Source organism: Gadus chalcogrammus, chromosome 19 (genome assembly GCF_026213295.1).
Source record: "Gadus chalcogrammus isolate NIFS_2021 chromosome 19, NIFS_Gcha_1.0, whole genome shotgun sequence".
In the NCBI taxonomy this organism is placed as follows: domain Eukaryota; kingdom Metazoa; phylum Chordata; class Actinopteri; order Gadiformes; family Gadidae; genus Gadus; species Gadus chalcogrammus.
The window spans coordinates 10,934,222-10,954,221 of record NC_079430.1 but is presented as its reverse complement, the minus strand read 5'-3'; the positions used below and the strand labels follow the sequence as shown (position 1 = coordinate 10,954,221).

The following is a 20,000-nucleotide window of genomic DNA, read 5'->3' as shown; positions in this document are numbered from 1 at the left end:
AATAATGCATTTAACCATCCATCTGTTAATTTTTTAATTTTTTATAATTATTTTTTATTCTCACAGCTCCAGTCTAGTGTTTCCAGGGTGCAGTTCCTAGAGTCATCCACTGTGGGGCGCAGCATCGTCAGTAAACAGGAAGCTCGTGTTTGTGATCTGGAGAACAAGCTGGAGTTCCACAGGGGGCAGGTGAAGAGGTTTGAGGTAAGGGGACTCAATTGAAACAGGATTCTCGCACGTGTGTCTGTGCCTGTTTGTATGTCATTGTGATGAAGGGGTGTCTGCCGTCAACCACCCAACAGGTTCCCCCATCCACTGGTGCCAACTGTCTTTAATCTCTACCTAGACAGTATTTACATGCTATGTTTGGTTGAAGGTGTGTTAATAAGCAAGTATTTGGAAATATCCTTCTCTAAACTATATTATGTAATTGCCTTTAAATCTGTGTATATTTGTGTGTGTGTGTTTTCCTGTTTGTGTGCTTGTCTGTGTTTGTATGTTTGTGTGTGTGTTTGTGTGTGTGTGTGTGTGTGTGTGTTTGTGTGTCTGCATGAGCCAATCTCTATATATGTTTATGTGCGTGTGCGTGTCTGTGTTTGTTGCCTGCATGTGTGTGTGTGTGTAGGTGCTGGTGCTGCGTCTGAGGGACAGCGTGGTGCGCCTCGGGGAGGAGCTGGAGCAGAGTGCCCAGACGGAGGCCCGGGAGCGGGAGAACTGCGTCTACTACCAGCACCGCCTCCACGACATGAGGCTGGAGATGGAAGACCTCACCCAGAGGGAGCAGGACAGCAGCCGCCGGCGCATGGAGCTGGTACGTTCCTCATAACCACGCCATCACCACCCTACAAACACTATGTCATCACCACCCTACATACACTGTCATCACCACCCTACATACACTGTGTCATCACCACCCTACAAACACTGTCATCACCACCCTACATACACTGTCATCACCACCCTACAAACACTATGTCATCACCACCCTACAAACACTATGTCATCACCACCCTACATACACTGTCATCACCACCCTACATACACTGTGTCATCACCACCCTACAAACACTGTCATCACCACCCTACATACACTATGTCATCACCACCCTACAAACACTATGTCATCACCACCCTACATACACTGTCATCACCACCCTACATACACTGTCATCACCACCCTACAAACACTATGTCATCACCACCCTACATACATTATGTCATCACCACCCTACATACACTATGTCATCACCACCCTACATACACTGTCATCACCACCCTACATACACTGTCATCACCACCCTACATACACTATGTCATCACCACCCTACATACACTGTCATCACCACCCTACACACACTATGTCATCACCACCCTACATACACTGTCATCACCACCCTACATACACTGTCATCACCACCCTACATACACTGTCATCACCACCCTACATACACTATGTCATCACCACCCTACATACACTGTCATCACCACCCTACATACACTATGTCATCACCACCCTACATACACTGTCATCACCACCCTACATACACTGTCATCACCACCCTACATACACTATGTCATCACCACCCTACATACACTGTGTCATCACCACCCTACACACACTATGTCATCACCACCCTACATACACTGTCATCACCACCCTACATACACTGTCATCACCACCCTACATACACTGTCATCACCACCCTACATACACTGTCATCACCACCCTACATACACTATGTCATCACCACCCTACATACACTGTCATCACCACCCTACATACACTATGTCATCACCACCCTACATACACTGTGTCATCACCACCCTACATACACTGTGTCATCACCACCCTACATAGACTGTGTCATCACCACCCTACATACACTGTGTCATCACCACCCTACATAGACTGTCATCACCACCCTACATACACTGTGTCATCACCACCCTAGCATATACCCCCTATGTTATCAGCAGACCACTAGAATACACCATCACACACCCAGCTTTGTAAAGCTAGATCAACCCCACCATATTGCACATCAATTACATTACCATCCGTTCCCACCACCTATATCATCATCACTCAGCACACAACCCCTACGTCACCTCTCTGTCATACCACACCTATGTCCTCGTACCTATTCACGTGTGTGTGTAATATGTATCTACATACGCACAGCTGTGCATGGGTGCGCGTCTCGGTGCACTTCTACATCCGTGTAGTAACAGAGGAAGATTCCACCTCCACTATACATCAATGTTCTCTAGCATGACCTTTAGCCGTTGGTAAATGTATGTGTCATAGATACACACCCAGAACGGAAAGCGGTTACACACACACCCGCACACAGCTCCACCCCCCCCCCCCCCCCCCCCCCCTCTCTTCCTCTCTGCTCCCAGCTTTCTCTGCACAGCCATGATTAATCCTCATTGTCCCCTCAAGGTTATGGAGACGGCACATAGACACACATATGCGCGAGCACACACACATAAACGCAAAGATGCGCACACACGTGCATGCACACACACACGTACACACACACACATACATACACACAAAAACAGGTGTGCATACACACGCTAACTTACACACACACATGCGTGCATACCAACACACACACACACACACACACACACACACACACACACACTCACACACACAGGTGTGCACACACGTTTGTCTGTATGAGGAGCCCCCCCCCCCCCCCCCCCCCCCCCCCCTCCCATCTCCTTGTGGCCGACGTGCAGCTAATAACTCTGAGAGCCTCTTCGCTTGCAGCGGCGTGTGAGAGTGAGTGTTTTATTCCACGCAGGGCAGGGGCATAATTATTAACGAATCAAACGGCAACAATTAACCAAAACACATCATCCTCCTCATATATAATGAGTGTCATAAATGATGGGTCATCTTCATGATAGGAGTTGCATAAATAACGATTATTCCAGACAATACCCTGATTGTACCTGCATGAGGTGTCATGGTAATCAACTTAATATTATTCACTTCACGCCTCATGAATGAAAACAAACCAGGATCACCCAAGGTCATAATGTTCATATTGGTGTTGAAAATAATAGTATTCCTCTACTGAGTCGTAGAATATGGACTAGAATCAACAGAGTACCTAACATCTACTGATCTCTATACACCTTGAACACGCGCACCCTGTAGAAGATTCAATCGGTCTTCCATTGACCGTTTTGACCCCACAATGACCTTGGCCTCATAAAAAACCCTACATCCTTGTTGTTGTTTTTTTATCCGTACAGGAAATGCAGGTGACGGAGCTCACCGCCGTCCGACAGACATTACAAGCCGACCTGGAGACGTCCATCCGTCGCATCGTGGATCTGCAGGCTGCCCTGGAGGAGGTGGAGTCGAGCGACGACAGTGACTCTGAGAGGTACTTCCTAACTCGCCGTGTTGGATCTCCTGTTGAATGTCTGCCGCCCAGGCGTCTCCATTGGTCCATTCATACGTGTGATGCTCACCTGTGCACTCACTGTGTTCTTTGATCCAGCACTCACACTGCCACGGAATCCCTATCTCGAAGGAAAGACCTGTAAGGGCTCTCATGGATGTGTGTGTGTGGTTTCCTGTATCTGTGACACTGTGTGTGTGTGTGTGTGTGTGTCTGTGTCTGTGTGTGCGTGCGTGTGCGTGTGTGCGCGTGTGTCTATGTCATTGCATCGCCTGTATTGGCTTTGTACTCTTTGGTTGTTATGGCTGCGAGCTGAATTTCACCAGAAACATTCGACTCATCGAACGATATACAGGACACACAGCCACAGACAGACAGACAGGGAGACAGAGAGCTCAATCGATAATGGGATGTAATGTTGCGTGAAGGTGGTTTTCGCTGCATGGATACTAACCGACATCCGTCTAATGTTTTTTCTATTTCTTTAAGAGCAGATCCTCATTCAAGGAAACTACATGCTGTTCTTTTTGGGGATGTTGGCAAGGGAGTCTTAAGTGAGAAGTCTGTTCTGAAGTGATAGTTTGGAGATATAATGCCACATCTTGAACTTAGCTAAGCTATAATTACATTAGAAATGATGAAATGAGAAAAAGGGAATACTGCTTGATTGGCAGTGTGGCAAGAGACTGCAGGCAACAAACTTCAATGCAACTCTCTTCTATACCAATAATTTATGCATGCAGACATATATAAAACATTAGCTTGGGACAATTGAGCCATGCTTATGTATGTTTGGGCGATGAGTTTTAGCTTACTGACTATGTTTGTTGACATTTGATGACTCAAGACCATGGGGTATTGGAGGGAAGCGATCAAAGTCCATGTGACACCTTGATGGTTTTGATCGATTGATCCTGCCGTCTCCATGGTGATAGAACTCAGTGTCTTTGACGTGATTGGTCGGTTTTAATTCAACCCAATCGTTCTCCTCTAAGGTCTATTCCTTGAGCTGCCTTTGGGTGTTTTTTGCATTGTTCAGTTCGGAATGCCAACCTAACATCGACCTGCATCCTACCCTGGATTCAAACTCTAAAATGGACAGGATACATTTAAAGCTTGGGTCCATCGGTCCACACCCCGACTCAGACGTGCTTGCGTTCGCATTGTGGCCTGATAGCGAATAAGAAACCCCTCAAGCAGGCCTCCCTGTGCAACGGGAGTCTCCGTGGGTGTTGAGGGCTCTGTGTCCGTCCACAGCGACTCCGTGTCCAGCGTGGGGACGGAGGACGTCGGCGAGGGGATCAGGACCTGGCTGGGCGTACCCAAGGGGTCGTCCCGTGCCGGGTCGTCCCGGGGCGGGTCCCCTTACGGCAGCCAGGCCGGGCGACAGTCCGTCACGGACACCATGAGCACCTACAGCTTCCGGTAAGTTCTGGGTGTTCTGTGTCGTTGTGAGAGGGGAGGGAGGAAATCAGTGACTGCTGGCATGTCATTGGGCAGAACAAGGTTGATTGGAATCCGGACAAACGAGGTAAGTAGAAATATTTAATCTGTATTAGTTCCTAATGTGCGAAGTTAGTTGTGCGCTGGCTACAATTTGACGTTCAACTCAACGACAACAAGAACTACAAAAATACAAAAGTGAGCGGTTCAGAAAGCTGGCGAGTCGGGCCGTGTGATGTTCTCCAAGGGGGAGGTGTTAGGAGCGCTCACTCCCCCCCTCCCTCTCCACTGCAGGTCGTGCGTGGACGAGGACGGCGGCTCCGTGGCCGGGGGGGCCGGCGCGGGGGGGCTGGGCCGCGCCTCGTCGTCCTCGGCCCTCTCCGAGCTCCTGGACGGCCTCCGCAAGCGCCGGGGGGGCGGAGCCGCGGGGAGCGTCGGCGGCGACCAGGTGGACCGGGCGGGCAGCGCGGCCTCCCTGCCCATCTACCAGACCACCGGGGCCTCCTCCCTGAGGCGCCGCGCCACCGCCCTCTCCCCGGGGCCCGAGGACCCCCGCGAGGCCCGGCCGGGCATCCTGAAGCCCCCCTCCCCGCTGCTCCAGCGCGCTGCCAGCAGCGCCTCCATCGGAGGGGCGTCGACCTCCTCCTCCGCCCCCAGAGCGATGCGCTTCAGCGCCCCCGACCCCGACCCCTCGGCGCCCAACGCCGGCCAGCTCCCCACGCTGCCCCACCTCTCCTCCCTGTCGGCGCTGCACGGCCGCCACCTGCCACGCTCCCTCTCCATCCCGGAGGAGGAGTTGGAGGAGGGCCGCGGCGGCGGCGGTCGTGGCTCCGGTGGCCCCAGCCCCCAGCGCTCCCCGCAGGCTCCGGCGCGGCGCCACCTGCTGGCCTCGGAGGACGGCGGCGAGGGCTCCCTCGGCTCGGAGCCCATGGTGTTCCAGAACCGCTGCCTGACGGCGGACGGCGGCCGGGACGGCGCCGGGTCGGATATCATGCCGGCCATCCGCAGGGCGCAGTCGGCCAGCAGCCTGGCCGGGTCCATCCGGGGAGGGGGAGGGGGAAGGAGAGCGCTGAGCGTCCACTTCGGGGAGCTGCCCCTGTCGTCCCGCAGCAGGAAGAGCTCGGAGGCGTCCGAGTCGTCCAGCTCCGGGGGCAGCTCCGCCGGGGGGTCCCAGACCGGGGCGGGGGGGTCCAGGGGCAGGTCGGGCGGGGGGAGGCCCCAGGGGGAAAGGCTGGAGGCGGAGGGGAGCGAGGGAGAAGACGTGGCCTCCGTTATGAAGAAATACCTGAAGAAAGAGGTGGACTGAGGTGGGAAGGTTTGAAGCCCCCCAAAGCATTGCTTGTGCCTCTTTTTGTTCCTTCTTTGGTTCAGCCATTCTGTGTTCTGTCCTCTCCCTCTCTCTGTCCTGCTCCATCTCCCTTGGACTTATTCACCCGGCCGCCATATTGGTTCCATATTGGTTCTATTCCGCATTCAGTTCCCCCAGCCGGCTAGTGTTCAGAACCAAGATGGCCGCTAGGTGAATAAAAGGCCCATTGGCAGCTCTGGGAGCCGAGGTGAGGTCAAAGGTTAGGGGCACCTGAAGTAGAATGTTGTCAGGACTGAGCAGACAATTTAAAAACTAAAAGGAAATCTAGTATTTCTAAATTGTCTGTTACTGGAGAATAAAATTATCCATCTGGGATATTATCATCAATAGATGATAACGAAAGAATCCATTCATGGTCAAATATACCATATTCAAATCTGAATTCTAATTATTCTTTCAGGTGAGCAGTGTTTGTATGAATAAAATAATGAAGTCAACCTTGTTTTTGTTTGTTCTATTTTCAATCAATAAAAAATCAGGCGGAAATCCCATCTTGTCTGTTTGACAACTAACCGCCAGTTTGTTACACAACCAAGGAACCGCTAATTTCTAATAAATACAGAAATGAGCTGTTCCCTTTTGAGTCAAACCTAACAGATAACCACCATAGCCTACATTCCAACCACGGGTCAGTGTTTCAATCCCTGGAGTAGGCAGTGAGGGTTTTCTGGCTGATACTTGCTCTCTCTCTCTCTCGCTTGCTCTCATCACACCGCACTTAAGCTGCTTGTGTCGTTGCTTTTCTGTTGAACGTGAACTCTGTGCCTTACACAGAGGGAGAGAGAGAGGGAGAGAGAGAGAGAGCAAGCGAGTCAAGGAGAGGGAGAGAGCGAAAAAAAACGGATGCAGCCACAGAGCCTTGCTCACTGCAGAGGCTTATCTGCTCTCACGTGCGCGCGTGTAACAACACAACACAACACACAGCCAGCAGAACAAGACCGTGAGCCAATGACGGCGCGGTGATGAAAGAGAGAGAGGGGGTGGGGGTTGGGGGGGGGGGGGGGGTAGAAGAGATGGAGAGAGGGATTAAGAAGGAGCCCGGAAGAGTAGTGCTCGGAAAGTTGCAAGTCAGAGGCGATGAAGGACAGAAGCCTCATCTTCCTCGGAAAAATATGTATTTTTTTGGGGGGGGGGGGGGATGGAACCCTGCAGTGCCGCTCACTTTTGCCTCTATTGGCGTTATTCTTTTGGTCCATCGCTATGGTAACGATACATACATGGTTGCCAGGAAGGGATGCTCCCGTGTCGTTATCAAGGCAGTTTCCTGCTCAGAGATTGGAGTGTTTGATCAGTGTGATTGATAATTTTTTTGATCATGGTGTGATTATGGAACATGTTTCATGATTGATTTGACCCAGGACACAAATGGCCGCCTTATGTTATTGCACTCAATGGTCCCAGGCATCCACAGCACAATCGAATAATTAAGATAAGAACAGTACTGTGAACAGTGCCAGAATCAGTCACCACTGCAACATTTTGTCATAATGCAAAGCATCCCCTCACTTAACAGCTGAAGCCTATTTCCAGGGTTGTGTTTCTAGCTCTTTAGAATTTTGTTCTTAAGAATTTGGCTCAACGGTGTTGTGGCTATTGTGTTTGAATCTAAAAGGGTCTGGGTCCATTCCCCAATTGAACCCACACACAGCCTATCAGTCCTCATGTTCCTCAATGTCCTGTTATCTGCATTCACTGTAGGTAGCTTTGGATAAAAGCTTCTCCTAAATGGCGTTTAAATTATGAATAGAATATATTAAAGAGGCTATTAGACCATATCTTGAATGATGCATGAAGGGTAACAAGGTGCCAAGATGGCTTGAACAGTTGATGGATATGACCTCATGTGATTTATACAGAATTATAGGTCAGTGCAATGTGAAACCATAACCTTTTGTTATGGTTTGTCTATATACCATTACAAGACATTTTTTAACACTATTTATTATTCATAACTGGGATGGTAAAAAGCGGATTGTGGGGTGTGTGGGGGGTTGTGTGTGTGTAGCTCATTTCCCCCAAAAAAACATCATGGCTTCAGGCATTAGGCATATGTGTGAGTCACTATTCTTCCTCTATCCTAATGTATCACTGTATTTCCTGGTAAAGACTGTTACTCTAGTATTAGTGAGAGGAGACTTCATGTTAGAGACTGTTCCCCTAGTATGAGTGTGTACTTCATGTTAAAGACTGTTCCTCTAGTATAAGTGTGTCTTTCCTGGTAAAGACTATTTTTCTAGTATCAATAAGAGTGAATTTCCTGGTAAAGGCTGTTCCTCTAGTATAAGTGAGAGTATTCCTTGGTAAAGACTGTTCCCCTAGTATAAGTGAGTATTCCTTGGTAAAGACTGTTCCTCTAGTATCAGTGAGTGTCCTCCTTGGTAAAGGCTGTTCCTCTAGTATCAGTGAGAGTATTCCTTGGTTAAGACTGTTCCTCTAGTATCAGTGAGTGTACTCCTTGATAAAGGCTGTTCCTCTAGTATCAGTGAGTGTACTCCTTGGTAAAGGCTGTTCCTCTAGTATAAGTGAGAGTATTCCTTGGTTAAGACTGTTCCTCTAGTATCAGTGAGTGTACTCCTTGGTAGAGGCTGTTCCTCTAGTATCAGTGAGTGTACTCCTTGGTAAAGGCTGTTCCTCTAGTATTGGTGCTAATGTATTTCATGATAAAGACTGTTCCTCTAGTGTTATTGAGTGGATTTCCTGTTAAAGACTCTTCCTCTGGTATCAGTGAGTGTATTCCTTGGTAAAGAGAGATTAGATGAAGGGGAGCGAGGATCAGAGGGCATTCCATGTGTGATTCACAGGACTTCCTGGGAAGCCCACTTGGACTGCAGGAAGAAAATATTGCTACTTATAGCGTGGAGAGTAGATGGAGTTGGAAGCCGTTCCTCCACCCACTCCAGCAAACCCCTCCAGCCCCCCCCCCTCCCTCCCTCTACCCCCCATAAACCGACTGCATCTGCACAGGCTTCTTGTATTCTCCCTCCTCCTCTGCCCCTTCTAATGAATGTGTATGTGGCCGTTCATTACTGCAGCTTACAGTGCTATCGGACGAGTAGAGGGTGGTCCCCAGAGGGGCTCTGCAACATCATCAATGTCATACAGCAACGTGGGAGGGGGGGGGGTGTGTTTGTGTGTGTGTTTGTGTTTGTGTGTGTTTGTGTGAGAGAGAGCAAGGGAGACCAGCCAAATAGAGGGAGAGAGAATTGAGAGATGAGAGAAAGAGAAAAGCGGGAGAGAGAGAGAGAGACCAGGAGAAAGGGAGAGTGAGAGAACAGTGTACATTAAAGCAAGCAGGAAGGAGAGAGGGAGAGAGAGAGAGAGTGAGAGAAAGACAGAGCGACAAAAGGAGAGAGAGAGGGAGAGGAAAGAGAGTGAAATATAAACAGAAAGAGAATAGTTGTGAACTAAAGCAAGTAGACGGAGTAAGAGGGAGAACGAAAGAGGGAGAGGGGTATAGTAGAGAGAGAACTTAAAAATGCAGAGACAGAGAATAGTGTGCACTAAAGTGAGGAGAGAGAGAGAGAGAGAGAGAGAGAGAGAGAGAGAGAGAGAGAGAGAGAGAGAGAGAGAGAGAGAGAGAGAGAGAGAGAGAGAGAGAGAGAGAGAGAGAGAGAGAGAGAGAGAGAGAGAGAGAGAGAGAGAGACTCACTCTCACTGCTCGCTGCAGAGTTCACCAGTCGGAGGATGGAGACGCCGTGAGAAGGACCGCGCGCCGCTGCCTAACGAGAAACCTAATTGCGACGGGTTTCTAACAGGGGGGTTTTATCTTTTACCGCAGTGCTGCTGGCGTCGGCAACCCCCTCACCCCCGCCACCCCCTTTCCCGTACACATCGCAGTCATTCTGACCAACTGTTCTCCTACTGTGTTTTCACCTGATTTTTTTGTAAAGAACCAAAACAAGCTATCTGGATGGGGTTTGTCAGCATGCTCATTCTCCGGTCCCCCAACCCAAACATCACACCGGCGCTGCTCTGGATGGTCCTGCTGGGGATCGGTGTCAGCGGGGAAGGACAAGGTACGGGTCAGTGTGGGAGAATGCGTGTGCAGGGATCTGCTAGTGGGGTGGTGGATGCTGTGTGTGGTGTGGTGGCGTCTTTCAACATTGTTGTTGTTCTTTGCATTGTTTCTGCTGAAGGGATCTCTTATTACATTCCTCGGGGAGGGGGACTATTAAAAAACCTGATCTCGTCTCCAATTCCGTTAATATCCACCGGTTCTCGCACTTGCCTAAATAAGCATGCCTGCTGGCATCCTACGAGCGGACTCCAGCCCACTTGTTTGCGTGGGTAGAGACGGCAGCGTGTTTCAACCCCCCCCTCCCCCCCAAAAAAAACACCGTTTATTTTTTAATGGCTCTGCCTTTCTGTTTATCGCTTCATTTCATCGCAAGAAAATGGAACAGATTGGCCCCGTAACTCGCGAGGAGAGATAACAAATGCGGTGAAAACAAGAAAGGTAACCCACGGTGACCGTCTGAATGTACCGTAATGAACCCGGTTAAACGGTGCCTGCCCTGCGACGGGAAAGCAGTGAGGGGGAGAGCAGCGAGAGAAAGTTGGAACCGGGGGTCGTCAACTTCTCGCACCAGTCTGCCTGCTGAAGTAGGCCTGCTATGGATGCTTTGTTTTTGGCCCTAAGTGGGCTTTTGTTTGTTCAAATCAAATTAAATTGAGCCAATGTTAACACTGAATGCCACCCGGCTAACTGTCAGCAGCCTACCATGCCTGTACTCTAAAGTGTAACTATAGCCTATTAGGCTACAGGCCTTCCGGTTGGAACTTATTGGCGTTATGTGTTTGGTTGGAGATGGCGTGTGTACCATTAGAATTGGGTGTCTGCCTTCACTGGATGAATGTTTCCCAGCAACCACTTATTTCAGTCCCTAGTGCACGAGAAACACGTGCACGTTTGCACACATACACGCGCGTGAAAACACGCACAGGCCTAGTTGGTCCTCAGTATGTATACATGCACGCGCGCGCACGCATAAACACGCACAGGCTAGTTGGTCATCAGCAGGTCTACATGCACGCGCGCACGCATTAACAAGCGCAGGCCTAGTTGGTCCTCTGTGGGTCTACATGCACGCGGGCACATAAACAAGCGCAGGCCTAGTGTGGTCCTCACAAGGTCTACATGCACGGACACACTAATACAACTCGCCTAGAACAACTGCGCAATCATGCGGGTTAGACCCGCGTACACGCACGTCCGCACGTCAGCCAATCGTTTCACCGATTTCATTACGCTGTTGGTGACTTTGGTTAATGAGGTTTTCCAGTAGAGATGTAATGTAACGCGCGCGCGCGCGCGTGCGTGCGTGTGTGTGTGCGCGTGCGCGTGACCGTGCTTGTCTGTTGATGGTAGCAGCATTTGTAGTGCACCTAGTGATGCATGAAGACTTCTTTAACCCTTTTTTATTATTTTAATTGTTAACCCTTTTAACAATTTAAATAATTGTTAAAAGTTGTATATTTATACGATAGCCTGTATATTTATCTATATAGACAGATATAGATATTCGTACATATTAAGAAGAAAACAGGGGACCACACATGGTTGAGTTTGACAGGATGACAGCACAATTCTCCATGTTGCTTGAGTGGTGTATAAATTATGAGATATGTTGAAGCCTAATGACGTCTCGAGAGATTTCGTATTTTGACTGGATAAATCAATCCAACAAAACTTGTGCTCATGTCCCTTGTGTGTGTGCGTGTGTGTCACTGTGTCTGTGTGCGTGTGAACGTCTGCGTGTGTCTCCTTCGCCCCTGCAGCCTATAGCGCTCAAATGATTGCCACTATCAGAAGCGGAGCGGAACATTTTTAATAGTTAATATTTCAGTATCCATTTGCTTCAAAGCTGTAACGCTAAGCCTGTGCTGCTATGCTGCTTCATCTGTCATCTCCCTTTGATACGGGGATCCCAGCGAAGTGTCTGTTCGCTCTCTCTCTCTCTCTCTCTCTCTCTCTCTCTCTCTCTCTCTCTCTCTCTCTCTCTCTCTCTCTCTCTCTCTCTCTCTCTCTCTCTCTCTCTCTCTCTCTCTCTCTCTTGTCCAAATACGTCTGAGTGTGTTAATCCACACTGCACAGAGCCCTACCCATGCGGCGCAGTGATGATATATCCTCCTGTCTTCCTGTGTCGACGTGTCAACGTGTTTATCTTCTCCCCTAACGTACCATGTCTCTCTCTCTCTCTCTCCTTTTCTCTCTCTTGCTGTCTGGTCGCTGAAGAAACGGTGCGTGATATCTGTGTGTGGATGGTTAGTTCCACTCCCCTGGATGCTATGATTAGTAAGGGTTAGGGTAAACAGGCGGGTGTTTTCTCTTGCTTTCTCTGTGGAAGATGCTGATTTGTTGATTGATTGATTGTCAGTTCTGATTGGTTGGCGGGGCTGATTGGTCATTGACCAATTGATTAATGGATGTCATCGTGGTCCATCAATAGAATACAGAAAATGAGCAGTTTACAGTAAAGGACGTGATTCTGGGCCTATTTGAGCGAACACAGTCAATACCTGCTTTTAGTTGTATTTATAAACCATACAGAGAAACCACAACACCTCTGACAACACCACCACAACTGTCTCTAAATTCACTTAACCCAGTGCATCTCCTCCATGTACTCACTCTCATAGTATATAAACACTATAAACTCTTTCAGATACATACGTGTATCATTGCTTTTATTCCCTCCCGGGGTCCCCTAAACCATTCCAGTGCGTGTGATGTATTATTGAGCGTGGCTGGTCTCTATGTGGGTCAGCAGGAGGGTCCTGATAAAAGCTCCAAGCTCCTCTGGTATCTTCTCCGCGGTCGAGGACGGTCATCTGCCCATTTACTAATGGGTTCAAAGAAATATAGCGACATATCGCGATGAACAGACACACACACACACACACACACACACACACACACACACACACACACACACACACACACACACACACACACACACACACACACACACACACACACACACACACACACACCACTACCACTTCTGCTTCTTCTTATTTTTACTTATTTTACTTCTCTTCTTTTTCTTATTTACTTTCTCTTGTATTGTTGCTGCTATGTTGAGGTGTATGGTTGTCGAGGAAACAAGCCTAAGGATTTTACTCTTGTGAACTTGTACAATATGATGTAATGAAAGTAACACACAAACACACACACACAGTACGAACACACACAACTAATCAGAAACTAGCACAAGTTCTAACCATGCTCTCAATACACAACCATCACGTTATCCTAGTGCTCTGTGTTGCTATTAAGCTTTACACAAACCAATCAAAACACTACAAGGAAAGGAGAATTTTGTTGTAATTATGCTATACAAGAGGATAATTTGTTGGCCATGTCGGTGTGCATTCTCATTTCATACGTTCTTATCTAGATGCTGCTGGTTTTGAAGCTGAAATAAGTTATAAGTCCAGCTACCATGGCAACAGCCACTGTTTGTCCAGCAATCTCTTTTTAGGACCAGTCGTACTTATTTCCATTTGTCACCTACATTTTACAGGGTTTTATTGTTGTTCATGCTTGAAGTGGCAATCTCGAAGATTACAATTTAGTTCTCAATGGCGATAAGGGGTAATTCCAGGTGTGTTTTTGGTCCTGAATTCCCGGAGATCCGAATAGTGTTGTCTTTGTGACTTCAGTCTGCTTCTTTACTGGCAACACTGGCAGGGTCCAGGAAAAACAACCACGCTACACAAACAAGTGAGTTGAAGTGCGAGTCGGTTGCGTTACCCTCTCTGGCAGAACAGCAGGGTGATGGGAAAGGCGTCACTGTGTATTACTTGGGATTTTTCCCGTGAATGTCGACAGCCAGTTGGTAATATTCATAATGCTGAAAAATGCAAGGGCTTTCATCAGTGGGCCTTAGCCTCAATCAGCATTGTGTTACATCCAGTAAATAAATAAATACACACGCATGTACACGCGCGCGCGCGCGCGCGCACACACACACACACACACACACACACACACACACACACACACACACACACACACACACACACACACACACACACACACACACACACACACACACACACACACACACACACACACAGTCCAGAATGCACGCCCATACAAACAGACGCACACAGACACACACACTCACATCGCATTGCTTCTCAGTTCTCTTTTCATGCTCCATAATATGACGGGAAATTATGTACCTGTGTTGGACAAAGCTCAAGGGAGAGTTCAAAACTAAATGATAACTCTAAATCCTTACCATCAAACTCACCATCAAAGTGTGGGTGAGTACCCACACTTTAATACGCCTCTGCCCCTCGCTTTTTTTGCAGATGACGATGGGAATTGTCAAGGCGTGGGACTCAGCCATTGTTGTTATGATGCAAACAGACAACTCTCGGTAGAAACTGTTTTGCCGATGTCGGGCACAAAATGCTTTCCATTTCTTTCTTCTTTTAGGCATCTTATTCCCCAGACGCTAACTTGACGGGTGAAACGCTGGGGCATTTAATTGTCAAATGCCAACAGCGGGGGTCCATGGTGGAGACAGTACAGCTGGTAACATAATTACTAATGTGGGACTTTTTCTGCTGATACAGAGGAGCCAGCCTGAGTCACTTCTGGTGAAGGCGTCAGCAGTAGCAGCAGCATAATGGAGGTCGCAGCCTTCTGCCCAGAGCCTTGTCGGCCTCTATCACGATCTCCAAAAAACCAAGACAACCTTTAACTTTAAGCTGAAAAAGTTTGAAAAGCTAAACGCTGGGAGGATGGAGAAAATGGCCAAAATAATGAAGGTAGGCTCAAGAAGTGATTTCAAAGAGCAGCAGAGGCTGTGAGTCACTGAGAAGGGGAATCGATCACCATGGGAGGGAACGCACGGGGGAATAAAGTAGTCACTGGGAGCGCTACAGCCATATTGAATCACTTTTATATGGTGCTTTATCTGTTTTATATAGGTTATATATAAACTTACTTTAACAGCCTTAACCTAGCGTCCGAGTCTTGGCTATGGAGGACTCTCAGTAGATAAGTAAACAATTTTTTGCCCAAAAAAAAGTTATATAATAAGGATATAATAAAACTGTCTGATGTTATTTACTTTTCCTATGGGATAAGTATCATCAATGTACTGGTCAATTGGAAAGTATAGATGAACAGATCAAATTAATAGCTGAATGTTATTTAACTTTTACATACATAGCACCAATAGAAAAAGGATATTCTTTCTATTGGTGTAGCACACTCGATGTACACCAATCGGAAACTTATTAATCTAAGGCTAACAATGTTGTTTACTCTTTCTATGGTGGTGTTGATGTTCAATAACCTGGCTTCTATTTGAATATCCTACAGGATGAATGAATTATTCATCCATCTAGATCAACACCGATAAAAGACACGGCTTGAAAGACATCATTCTATGATGCCAATTGCTGTACTCTTCTCAATATACCGTACAGCTATATGAAACACGGCTACGAAAACACACTTCATAAAGTACGGTATGACTCTACCAATGGGTGTAGTTATTTTACTCAAGGTAGGAAACATATGGACATTATGCAGATGTCATCTATCATTCGCTGTTACAGAGCCTTTTCAAAGCGCTGTCATCACAGCACGAACACAGGTGTCCCTCACAGCACTAATTACGTTCGTGGAACAGTCTAGAATCTTCCCCAGTTAAAAGTCTGCCGGCGCTGGCCCTGGTACCTCCGACGAGCTGATCGATAATCCGAGTCATGAGCCACGCCTGTGTCGGCCCAGAGCCGCACCGCTGTGGGCCGGGTCTATGGCGGCGTGGGTCTCCTCGGTGCAGCCTGGTTTCTGGTGGTTGCGTGCGTGAGCGCGTGGGTCCCTGTGCTGCCAGCACGGTGGTGCTGGTGGAGACGCGCTACAGTAGCAGCTGAATGCACAGCAGGAGGCCCCTCTCTCTCTGGGAGGATATGGCTGTGTTTGTCTTTCACCAGCCTGGCTCCCTGCCTAGCTTCTTTTAGTGCAAATTCACTGCTTTTTTTTTTCTTTTTTTTTTAATTCCCCCTCTCAGCCTCCCTTCTGGGGACGGGAGAGCCGGGTGAGGAGCAGGGAGGGAGATTCAGTCGCTTCTGTCCTCAAAATCCCAAGAAATGGATATAGCTCTGGTTATTTCAGTTGGGTGCCCTACTTGCATACATGCGTGTGGGCATGCAGCATGTGTCAGCCTGCGTGTGTGTGTGTGTGTGTGTGTGTGTGTGTGTGTGTGTGTGTGTGTGTGTGTGTGTGTGTGTGTGTGTGTGTGTGTGTGTGTGTGTGTGTGTGTGTGTACCTGTTTGTGTAAGTGTGTGTGTGTGTGTGTGCGCTCCAGAAGCCCTGTTCTCCCTTTTACACACACACACACACACACACACACACACACACACACACACACACACACACACACACACACACACACACACACACACACACACACACACACACACACTCTCACTTTGTTAATCACCATGCTGTGACAGCTCAGCTCAGAACGGGTTATCGTGAAACCTTAACTGTCGCTCCTTTACACGCCTCATCAGTCTCTCCCCCCCCCCCCCCTCCTAAGTACATCCCACCTCCCCCACTGCACACCTCATTGACCTAAACACACACACCAAGGACAGAAACGCCCCGTCACACACACACAGCCAGCACGCTGCGATGGAATGGATTTAGCCGTGTGAAATGCTGTGCTGACTTTTCATCAGTTGTCGTCCGTCTTCTGCTGTCATGTCGCCGCTCTGTCTGCCGAGCAGGTCGGGCACGGGGCTTTTGTTGTTGTCGAACGTGTCATCCGTCTTTGAATAACGATTGTCTGTTACTGTGTAGAGGTGTGGATGTCCGTGATGTATGGTTATTCGGTGAGGTTGTGACAGAATAGTGTCTGGGCTATTAGGGGTTTGACTCCGAGCTGAAAGGTGCTGAGTTCAGTCCTCCTGTCTGCAGCCTAAACTTAAGTAATTTGAGTGCGAGAAGGCTAGCCCCTCCCTGTTTATTGATGACCTGTCTCTGTACGGACCTACCCCTACCTGCTCCTTAATGACCTGTCTCGGTATTGTCTAACCCCTACCTGCTCCTTAATGACCAGTATCTGTACTGTCTAACCCCTACCTGCTCCTTAATGAACATTATCTGTAAGGTTTATCCCCTACGTCCTGCTCCCTATGGACAGTCCCTGTGCTGTCTAACCTCAACCTGCTCCTTAATGGACAGTATCTGTAATGTCTTACCCTACCTGCTACTTAATGACCTGTGTGTACTGTCTAGCCCCTACCCTAATCCTTAAACAATTGTCTCTGTATTCACTAGCTGAATTCACTGCAGGCCACTTTGGAAAAAGCATCTGCTAAATGACTCAAAAGTAAATAAGGATGATGGATTGTCTCCTATATGAACATGAAAGTCGATAAAGTAAGCGATTTAAAAAAGGAAGAAAACAGAGTCATTCTGAAGCAATCACACCCAAAGCAATCAGCATCCTGGATGAGGATGATACGGAAACACGAAACGATGGCTTGAGGAGGTTCGGTAGCGGAGCGTTGAAAAAAAGGCAGAGTAACGCTGCTAGGAGCGGAGATGGAGAGTAGAACAGCTGGGCAGAGCCCGCTCCCCAACCTGTGAGAGCTGGGCCCGAGGCACAGAGAAGATAGGAGATTGGAAAGAAAATGGGAAAGAAGAGAATTAAATGAGGGAGAGGAGGGAGAACCTGCAGATGATGCCATCTGCTCCGAAGAGACGGTCACACCGGGGCACGCACACACTCACACACACACACACACACACACACACACACACACACACACACACACACACACACACACACACACACACACACACACACACACACACACACACACACACACACACACACACACACGCGCAAGTGCACGTACATACGCACACGCACTCAAGCAAATACATGCAGAGAGACACTTTCCACCGCACGTTTTCTTTCCATTTCTCTCTCTCACCCATTCAAGCACGGACTAGCCAGAGCCCGTTGCCTGTGAGCCTGCTCACATCCCATAATAACATAAAGTTTTCAATCCGAAACAGTGCACCACATTGTTCATCTCGATAGCATCCGGCATTTGAAATAGCTTGGGAAGATTGAAATCCAGTTGATAGTGTTTTACAGTGACTGAATTGCAATTGGTTTAATGTACGTACTGACCAGCTCTCAGCTTTGTGATTGGTCAACCGGTAGCTACTCAGCTGTGAGATTGAGGCCTGGGTTCCCCCCAAAACCCAGATTCCGAAGATAACATTGATTGTGTTTGCGTTTTGCTTTCTGCGCCTTCAGCACTAACCCCCGCGGCTAGGAAATCATTGAAGCAGTTCACCGAGTTCTTCCCCCCAAAGGTCCAAGGTTTTGACGGATAGACACATCTAACGGGACCAATTCTGTTTGCTTATTATCGTCAATGCTCGGATGTTCACTAATTCAGCATGGAGGCTACGCAAGAGAGAGAAAAAAACGTTATATTTGTTAATGTATTGCAAGGCCCTGACTCTGCAGTCTCTTGATTGATTTCATCCGAGCCAAGCTCTTCCCTTGTGAGGACGAAGATGTCTGCCCCTTTTTACACGCTTGTCAAACAGGTTCAATTAGCGAATAGTCCGACAGCGCTGAGCCCAACGCGTCGAACGCCATGATTCTCTCGCATTCCTTTGGATTCAACCCCAGGAACACATTTATGATATAATATTAATACGACTTGACTTGCTTCAGTAGAGCAGTCGGACTCCCGAGCCGCAGGAAGTAAAAGTGGTAGGATTTATATATTTAGTAGTTTTTCTTAAGCCAACATTCGTAATGGCATCTCATCACACTTGAGAGCTTTATATTATTATATCATATTACAGTGAGCTGAGCAACATTCTAACCATTATTCAAATAAATGAAAATACCTTTAATACTACTTGAATGTGTTGTTTTGCTGCAGTCTGGGAGTATTTATAAAATGTTCTTGCAATCCTAGTCATGCTTAAAGTGGTTGCTTTTTCATACTTTTCTTGGCAACCGTTTTTTTTTCCTCTTACATACACCTTCGTCTGTTTGATCATTCTAACAAATACTGTTGGTTACGTCTATTCACTTGCCTTCCTGAGCCAAGAGGCTTTACATGACAAGTGTGCACGTGTATTTATGACCATGGTGTATACGCATGTGTGAATACTTGTGCCTGTGTATGTATGCGTGTGTGTGTTTGTATTTCTCTGTGTGTGTGTGTGTGTGTGTGTGTGTGTGTGTGTGTGTGTGTGTGTGTGTGTGTGTGTGTGTGTGTGTGTGTGTGTGTGTGTGTGTGTGTGTGTGTGTTATTGTATCAGAGTGTGCACGAATCTGACAGTGAGAAAACTAAATAACGAACCGCCAAAAATATTTTGTTGTTCTGCACTCATAAATATTAATGCACTGGAAGAAAATATATCTTCCAACGATGCCAAAGACATTGTATGCTTTACATTCTGTAGAGACGCAATGCTTTGATGTACATTTTTTGGGGACATAATTCATTCAAAGGAAACCTGATGATCCATCCACTGTCTCCAGACATGCGCAGATGGATTCACATTGCTGTGCGTGTCCACATCAACTTTTAATCCACTTTTAATTCATGCATTCGTGTATAACTGTCGTTGACACTATGTTATCATTTCTTTGTTTAGCTGGAGCAGAATCGGGCCATTGATATTAATTACCTAGCTGAAGATGTCCTGCATTCTCTCTTAAAGATTCCCGAGTCTTTGAAATCCCCCT

General features: G+C 47.8%; 2 protein-coding genes across 4 annotated transcripts in view; both read left to right on the top strand.

Annotated features, from left to right (window-relative positions):
- Positions 1-6,886, top strand: part of LOC130372492 (unconventional myosin-XVIIIb-like) — a 39,963-nt gene extending 33,077 nt beyond the window's left edge. For 2 of the 3 annotated variants that reach the window (XM_056578531.1, XM_056578530.1), the window contains exons 37-42: positions 67-204; positions 626-811; positions 3,274-3,407; positions 3,525-3,566; positions 4,683-4,850; positions 5,163-6,886. In XM_056578531.1, coding sequence (XP_056434506.1) covers positions 67-204; positions 626-811; positions 3,274-3,407; positions 3,525-3,566; positions 4,683-4,850; positions 5,163-6,174 — 1,680 coding nt within the window. In that variant the 3' untranslated portion in view covers positions 6,175-6,886. The remainder of the gene's footprint in view (positions 1-66; positions 205-625; positions 812-3,273; positions 3,408-3,524; positions 3,567-4,682; positions 4,851-5,162) is intronic. The other variant, XM_056578533.1, reaches the window with a different exon arrangement.
- A 3,276-nt stretch (positions 6,887-10,162) lies between these two features.
- Positions 10,163-20,000, top strand: part of LOC130372839 (seizure 6-like protein) — a 32,628-nt gene continuing 22,790 nt past the window's right edge. Inside the window, exon 1 of the mRNA XM_056578999.1 lies at positions 10,163-10,253. Coding sequence (XP_056434974.1) covers positions 10,163-10,253 — 91 coding nt within the window. The remainder of the gene's footprint in view (positions 10,254-20,000) is intronic.